The sequence below is a fragment of the Coregonus lavaretus genome (genome assembly GCF_964263955.1).
Source record: "Coregonus lavaretus genome assembly, contig: HAP1_SCAFFOLD_5699, whole genome shotgun sequence".
Classification (NCBI taxonomy): Eukaryota; Metazoa; Chordata; class Actinopteri; order Salmoniformes; family Salmonidae; genus Coregonus; species Coregonus lavaretus.
Genome location: NW_028158383.1, coordinates 10,001 through 18,270, shown reverse-complemented (window position 1 = coordinate 18,270; position 8,270 = coordinate 10,001). Strand labels below are relative to the sequence as shown.

At 43.3% G+C, this 8,270-nt stretch overlaps 1 protein-coding gene across 1 annotated transcript; it reads left to right on the top strand.

The window, feature by feature from the left end:
- Positions 1 to 4,027: 4,027 nt before the first annotated feature.
- On the top strand, positions 4,028 to 5,843 carry LOC311124086 (transcriptional repressor scratch 1-like; the record flags this gene model as incomplete). The annotated part of the gene is made up of 2 exons (XM_084198299.1): positions 4,028 to 4,142; positions 5,110 to 5,843. The coding sequence occupies 2 exons, from the start codon at positions 4,028 to 4,030 to the stop codon at positions 5,841 to 5,843; spliced, it is 849 nt and encodes a 282-aa protein (XP_084054425.1).
- Between the last annotated feature and the right edge of the window lie 2,427 nt (positions 5,844 to 8,270).

Genomic DNA, 8,270 nt, shown 5'->3' with positions numbered 1-8,270 from the left:
GAGAATAGGCTGCCATTTGGGACGAATCCATAGATTATGTTTTAGTTCCAAAGTGTGGTTATTGGTCTACAGTACAGTTATTATGTCCACCATAATAAAGCTAGCTGAACATGCTAATTTGGGAACATACATTTCCCCATAACAGTAGGCTACCTGTGTGCAAGATCTTAAATGGACCATGTCTTTTATACCCAGTACTCTACCCCAAAACAATGTTTTGTTTGCTTAGTGAAGCTTTTAATGCATTTCATAAATAATTAGGGTATCACCATATACCGTGAACCGGCAGTATCAATATACATATGTTAATTAACCCATGGTCCTGTCAGCTGAGCCCATCGTTAATGTGTCACACACGCACACATACGTCTCTCATTAAACAGCCGTGGGTCTCGCCCACCGGACACCCACCCCTCCATCAAGGTGCTCCCTCTGCCCTGGACCTTGCCTGCATCCAGCTGCCATGCCTGGGTAGTGGCAGGCAGACGGGCAGGCAGACGGGCAGGCAGACGGGCAGGTCAGACAGGCTCTGCAGCTGCCTTCTCTCCCAGGACCAGGACCACACCGACCATGTCCAGGTGGAGACCAAGCCCAGGGAGGGAAGGTGGTGCTGGGTGGAGAGAAGTCGGTGGAGAGTGCTGGTGGGTGGACCAGATGATGGAAATGCGTATAGGAGGGAGTCCAGGTGGGAACCAAGCCCAGGGAGGGGAGGTGGAGCTGGGGTGGAGAGGGGGTCGGTGGAAGGTGGTGGTGGTGGGTGGACCAGATGATGATACATATAGGAGGGAGTCTGAGGGTCAAGCTGGGGGTAGACAGGTGATGGATGACATGGACTTTGTGTAAATGACATCATGTTATTGTAATGTTGTTGTAATGTTATTGTCATGTTTTTGTAATGTTATTGTTGTAGAAGTTGTATTCAATTAACATCAATGCGCTGTGTGTTTTCTCTCTCGTTAGGCTGGACAATTAAGGGTTAGCTATTCAGAGAGGAAGTTGTGTGAAATCCCAAGGACTGGATTTATAGCAGATAATTGGGCTTAGAGCGCTCCTCTCACCCACTTATAAAAAGAGCGAAAACAAACCCTCTTTATCTTTGTAATGAAGAACTGACGTGGAAGATGAAGCATTTTCAGAGTTGTGATGTTTACACAGTATAAACATGATGCAAATGACCACAATAAGAATAAAGGAAATAAACAGGATATGGGTGGTTGGGTGTACATAGTGAGGTGGTTTTGTTAATCAGTCCCAGCCATGGTCATCTCTCCCCAAAGTATATTGTGTTCAGCTGGATCCAGTAACATTGTCTGCTTCACAAATTGCACCCTGTTCCCATTATAGTGCACTACTTTTGATCAGTGTCCATAGGAATCTGGTCAAAAATAGTGCACTATTTAGGGAGTAGGGTGACATTTGGTACAAATCTATTGTTCATTTGTTAACACTGGCCTAACATTTTTCATAGAATTTCTAATAATTATAGAAACAAAATGATTGATAAACTCATTGCTGTGGAGTAAATTCCTTTCTCCACTAGGTTTGTTGGTATACTGACTAACACTAACTGGTGTTCTGCTTTGCACTGTGCACATAGACATGACTGCCTGCAGATACTCTGCACATCTGCTGTTGAACAAGTTCTGGATATTTTATTGGGATTATTTTGACATCTCCTACAGGGATCTACCATGTTGCTGGAGAGAATGCAGGTGCCTTGCCTATCCATAAAATGTATCTCTATTTTGACTAACACATCATGCCACAAACCACTTGACCTTCTCTTTGTCCTCTGTAAAATGGTCCAGGAGACATTCTGTTTACATTTGCCGAATGACAAAACTAGTTAATTTGAATATCTCTTGTTTAAAACTCACAGGAGAGAATGAAATGTCAATGAGTCCTTTTGATTTGGATTCCGACAAGTATTTTGGGTGTTGCAGAACCATCCCCAGACTAGTATTATGCAAATTAGAGGCGCGCGAGCTTCTATATTTGTCATGCCTTTTTTTTTCAGCTGAACTCAGCAGTTCCCGGGAATTTTCTGTGCGCGAGGTGAGCCGCAAGCAGAATGGACTGTTCTCTCTTGTCTCCCCTTCCATAAACAAGTCAGGTCACCCCCTCCCGGCTATCCTCAGGCATGGTATTGTGGAGTTTGTTAATTGCAAAGATTCAAGGTGATTTTATGCCCTGTTTCCGCCGTGTTGTGGATAGAGCTTGGTTGTTTTAGTCCCCTCTATTCGGTGTGTTAGACAGGGGTCAGGTGTGAGTCTACAGTTGTTACGAACTGCTATCATCAGCATGAAAAGCATAGGATATATACCTGAGGCAAAACATTTAATACAAACAATAACCTTCACACATAGGCTAAAATAGACAGATTATGCTTACGTAATTCTGATGAAGGTTAACATATATTTACAGTAGGTCTATGTCTATTTCTGTCCAAGGTAAGCATAACCTACAGTGGGCCTACACATAATGGTAGCCTAATATGTGCGTAGCCTATGTGTATTAAAGTCGTATATAACTTGTAGGTTATAGCATATCCGGACTGCAGTGCACGTGGCCCATACAATGGCACGGTGCACGCGGGGGACTAACCCGGCGCTGACACAAACACAAAGGCGTCCTGCTGCAGAAAAGAACAAAAAGAACACGATGTCAAACAACCAAGGATACTACTGCTCCTGGATCCCCGTTAATTGCGCACATATGGCTCCTGCAGGAATCATTGAGGAAAAATACCTTCTGGTACCCAGCTCCTGTGATTTGCATAAAGAGAACACCATTGGTTTATAGAGTGTGATGTAAAAAAGTGACCCGCAAGCCTCCGACCACAGCCAGCCTTTGATTTTGTGGTTAGCGTCAGCGTTGGTTTGAAAACGTTGAGTAAGCGGGGGGTTTGTAAAAGTTATTACTGTGATGGAAGATGCAGTCTTTTATTTTCAAAACATTAAACTGCAAAGCTCATCCTTGCTGGCCAAATAAAAATGAATTTACGTCAATTTACTGTCCCCTAAAAAAGTATCCTAAACATGCTCATAAAACGATATAGCTAAATAGAACACAAATAAAATGATTGGCCTACAGGACTAATACAATTATATCATATAGCCTACTATTATTATCTATCACAGTGTTGCATTTATTGTGATGATTTACTGAAAATAAATTATGATCAACACCATGAAAAAACATGATTGTTATACACGAAAAAAAGAAATCGTGGACGACTCACCAAGTCCATAAATCATCCTAGTTCAACGTTGGTCCCAGGAGATTTTTTTTGATGGATTAAATTAAGCACTTCCATCTCCGTCTCCCACATGATCGCAGGCATATAAATCCCAACAGCTGATCAACAGACTTCAGAAAGCCCAAGACCTTCACTGAGTGCAGCACGGAGAGAGAGAGAGAGAGAGAGAGAGAGAGAGAGAGAAAGGGGGGGAAGCCGGAGCTAGCTTAGAGGCAGCGTTTTCATCTGAGTGACTTTTTCTTCGATCCTTTATACAATGAGTGGGAACTGTGATATACTCCATTAAAGGGACGCTCTCTGAAGTTTAAAACGAGACAAATCCTGGGAGCAGTTACCAGCCTCTTTTCTCGGGTCGAACTGTGAGGAGACTGAGGACAGCTGCACGAGGAAGAGAGAGAGTGAGGAGAAGAGCGAAGGAACGGATCTCTCACTGTCGCGCTGCAGGGGTGCTGTCCAGTGCTGAAACCTGCCTGCCTGCCTATACATGCGCGCAGCACTGAAAGGGAGCTATCCAGTGCTGAAGTTGCATTTCTGACCAGCGGAACAAGGCGCTGTCGCACATAAACCAGCAGCTCAAGAAGGAGTAGCAGCGTGAGGATTCGGAAGGGGTCTCAGGCTTTTCGTCCTGTGCTGGCATCTGATCACACAAATCGGCGTGCTGAAAAGCGATTCCGCCCGTCTATACAGCCAGACCCTTTCCCGCCCGCCTTGCATGAGGAGTGACCCATTGAACCACCGGACGAGTGTTGTTTTGTGCAGCGTAGAACCATGCCAAGATCTTTTCTGGTCAAAAAGGTTAAGCTCGATGATTTCTCATCTGCTGATCTGGAGAGACATTATGGCAGGTCGAGGACCGACCTCAGCCTCCGCTTTCATGAAAAAGGTAAAGCTGTTAGAACCTGTGACTTTGACGTTAATATGCCCACACCGCCTTTTATCTACATACACAATGTTTATCTTATATTGCTTGGTATTCTATGTGTAGGCTATACTAAGTGCTTATTGTAGCTTTGCTGACCCGCGGTCACATTCTATTCAAAACAGTCACATTTAGCATTTTTGTCGACTCCGCACATTTTCAGAGGCAGGGATATTTCAAGTGCTCTACAGCGGAGCACACAAGGTTAAAACCCTGTTGAGCTACATCAACCCACAAGTGTGCAAGATACTGTAGATTAGAATACGGAGTTATAGTGTATCCCTTTGGATAATTAGTCCAAGCCCACTACCATAGCCACCCACAGAGACAGAAAGGAGAGAGAGAGAGAGCGAGAGAGAGAGAGAGAGAGAGAGAGAGAGAGAGTCTGTGTGTCTCTTAAACGAAGGCTTGATCATGTTTCAAGACATTATTTACGCTCTATAAAATACAGTGCGTGCACATGCATTTGCATATCCAGACTGTATTTTTTCCGGAAGTACATTTATAGAATATTCATCCACATTCCTATCTACCATGGCGCTGGATGTAAGTGAGACTATGTGTACATTCAGTGGTGCACATTGACCTATATTCTGAGAAGATCTTTGTCGGAACCGCAATTATAACTGAAGTGATGTTATTCCCCTCCCGCCTTTGTCTTTAAATGGGTTAGCGCACTAATTGAAACGGAGAGATATTGATTTTTTTGGTGGAGTGATGTAGAAAGAAGACCTTCACAAGAAGTCAATGTCTTTCAACCCACCTCTGCTGGAACTGTAAATTACTGAAATAATAGGGTGCATAGCTCAGTGCTGTGAGTTAGAAATTAAGCCCTGCAACTAGGGAGAATTGCACTGTTGCATCAGTTAACATATGTAGGCCGAATCACACAAATCATTTAATCCGTCTGTTGTTCTTTTCAACGCTATAGGGTACATCAGTGACTACATGACCCCGTCTGTCTACGACGGCGAAAGTGACAATGGCATCCATAGTGAAAAAGGCCCCTCTCCCAGCCCCATCTACAATGGCATCCACAGCGACTACGGAGCACCGGACTCGGACCAGCCCGACAGCCCCCAGTCCGAGATCTCCTCCGGGTACATCAACGGAGACACCGCCGTGAGCGAGGGCTACACGGTAGACGCCTTCTTCATCACCGATGGAAGGTCGAGGAGAAAAGCCATCAGCAGCCCCAGGACCATACAGCGTCACACGTGCAACGAGTGCGGAAAGACGTACGCCACGTCCTCCAACCTGAGCCGGCACAAACAGACCCACCGGAGCCTGGAGAGCAAGATGGCCAAGAAGTGCCCCACCTGTGGGAAGGTGTACGTGTCCATGCCCGCCATGGCCATGCATCTGCTCACCCACGACCTCAAGCACAAGTGTGACATATGCAGCAAGGCCTTCAGTAGACCTTGGCTGCTGCAGGGTCACATGAGGTCACACACCGGCGAGAAGCCCTTTGGATGCGCGCACTGCGGAAAGGCGTTCGCCGACCGCTCCAATCTCCGCGCTCACATGCAGACGCACTCCGCCTTCAAGCACTACAAGTGCAAGAGATGCAACAAGACCTTTGCTCTAAAGTCCTACCTGAACAAGCATTACGAGTCCGCCTGCTTTAAGGGCGAGTTCTCGCCTATGAGCTCCATTGACGATTGACTTCCATAGTACCAGGAACACGTAATGAAACTTCTTCCAACGTTATCCCTATATTATTCCCTAGACAACCTGTTCCATGGTGACAGCACAGTTTTTATCCCCTCCTGCAGCAAACAGCATCACTAAGGACATGTTGGATTACTCATGTAGCCTATACCCAAACTTTTGTTTCCATGGGCTATCCTCCCTTGATCGTTATAACAACAACAATTTGTTCAAGTATTATGAGCCGAAATATAATGTGTTTGCCAAACTCACAGGACATTGAAAATGTCTTAATTTCTCTCAAAGGTCAAACCTTTTTAAGTATTGGACAATATTGTACTGCTGTTAATGGCCACAAAAGTGTTCAACATTGAGGTAAACCTATTTATTCATTCACTTATTTATGTAGTCATATCTATTTATTAATTCATGAATTTTATTTTATTTCATGTTTGTTTAGAATCTTAATTTGCACTTTAATTTATTGTTGTTTTGCAAGCCTTCGTCATGAATATGCCAAAGCATTTGACACTTTCTATATATCCTCATATTTTTATTTTCCACTTTATAAATCTATTGCATGCAAAAAAAACATGATAGTAATGAAATCTATGCCAATTTAATGAAGCTTTGGATTTCTGCCAAAATCTAGATAGCATCCGGCGGCAATATTTCTTGGGAGTCGTATCATAAAAAACTATAGAGCAATAATGCATGGTATTTGTAAAACATAATAACTATAACATTTGTAATACACATCATCCTTCTAGCCAATACTCTTAGTAGTCATACACATTGAATATCAGGGAAACGCCAGTGAGTGTGGTATTTAATGGATAAACCCATGGGGTGGGATAGGGAGGGGTCCTTTTGTAAATGGTTATGCACTGCCTGCCACGTATTTGTCGTAGTCTTAGAACTTTTGGTGCTGATCGAACAGTTCCAAGCAATCCAGAACATCTCACCACCAAGTCTGTGGAATGAACGCCCCAGGCCCAAACATTGGCGGAGCTACCCCATATCACGTCTCTCACAGGTGGGCAAGTTTAGGGGTCACTTCTGAGATCACTTGCACTGCACCAGGGCTCAAAATTATCAACACAACAAGATGACCGTACTCTAGCCACGATAAAGTCCATTCATCTTATAAAAGCACTTCCTTATACTACGAACGTTTCAACTTTTTAAAGATAGTAGCACAACAAGTAGATTCAGGTAGAAATGCCTTGTGTTAGCTATAGGCTAACCGCTGTTTTTGTACTATTGCTAATCAAAGGGAAATAACTGTTTATTACAAGACGCCTTGTACATAACCCTTTGATGAATCTAATATTTCTACAAACTGTAAAGAATCAAATTAATCTTATTTCTGGAGTTATTTTCCCTGGGATTTTTATGCCTAGTATTTGAACTATTTAAAGCACAATGGCACCGGATATTTTGTCTCACTTCATAATAAAGAATGAATAAAGACCTAACACAATACGGTCCATGTTTGTCTAAACCTTCTAGAGAAATCAGATACGTAGAAACTAGACTTGTATATTATGTTTACATGATGAATTCCTGAAGTGTTTGTCTGGGTGGTTCGAGCCCTGAATGCTGATTGGCTGAAAGCCGTGGTATATCAGACCGTATACCATGGGTATGACAAAACATTTATTTTTACTGCTCTAATTACGTTGGTAACCAGTTTATAATAGCAATAAGGCACCTCAGGGGTTTGTGATATATGGCCAATATACCACGGCTAAGGGCTGTGTCCGAGCACTCCGTGTTGCGTCGTGCATAAGAACAGCCCTTAGCCGTGGTATATTGGCCATATACCACACCCCCTCGGGCCTTATTGCTGAAATACATCATGTTTACATGATGAATTCCTGAAGTGTTTGTCTGTGATAATAATTTGTGGTCTAATTCGGCGTTGGACTGGGTGTAAGGTTTCAGACAGTGGGTCACGTCAGGAGCATGCGCTACAATGCACCAGCATGTTTCTGCAATAACAAGCACTGTTGAAAGCGCTTGTTGACACTCCGAGGCAGACTTCAGTGATGCAAAACGATCATCTGTTGATCAAAAAGGCTGCATTCTATACTGCATTGCACACCATTTGCTTTAGGCGGAATAGTTTGAGGTCATCACATATTCTGCTTTTTAATCCAAACATATATTTGTATAATTATTATTTATCTGATTTCTCTTTGTCGAAATATGTGTTTTTGCAAACGGGGCCAAGGTGACTTCAAAAGAAATATCTGCATGGATGAAAGCGCTGGACAAAATAAGACAGTTATCTCTTTCAAAAAATATATAAAGTAACTGAAAATAGGCCTAATCAAACAAATTCTGCATGCATTTTCCCTTTTATACTGAGAGAGCATTTGAGCACACCGGAGGTGTCATGCACGCAGAGGTCAAGAGCTCTTTATTTACTAATGGAAT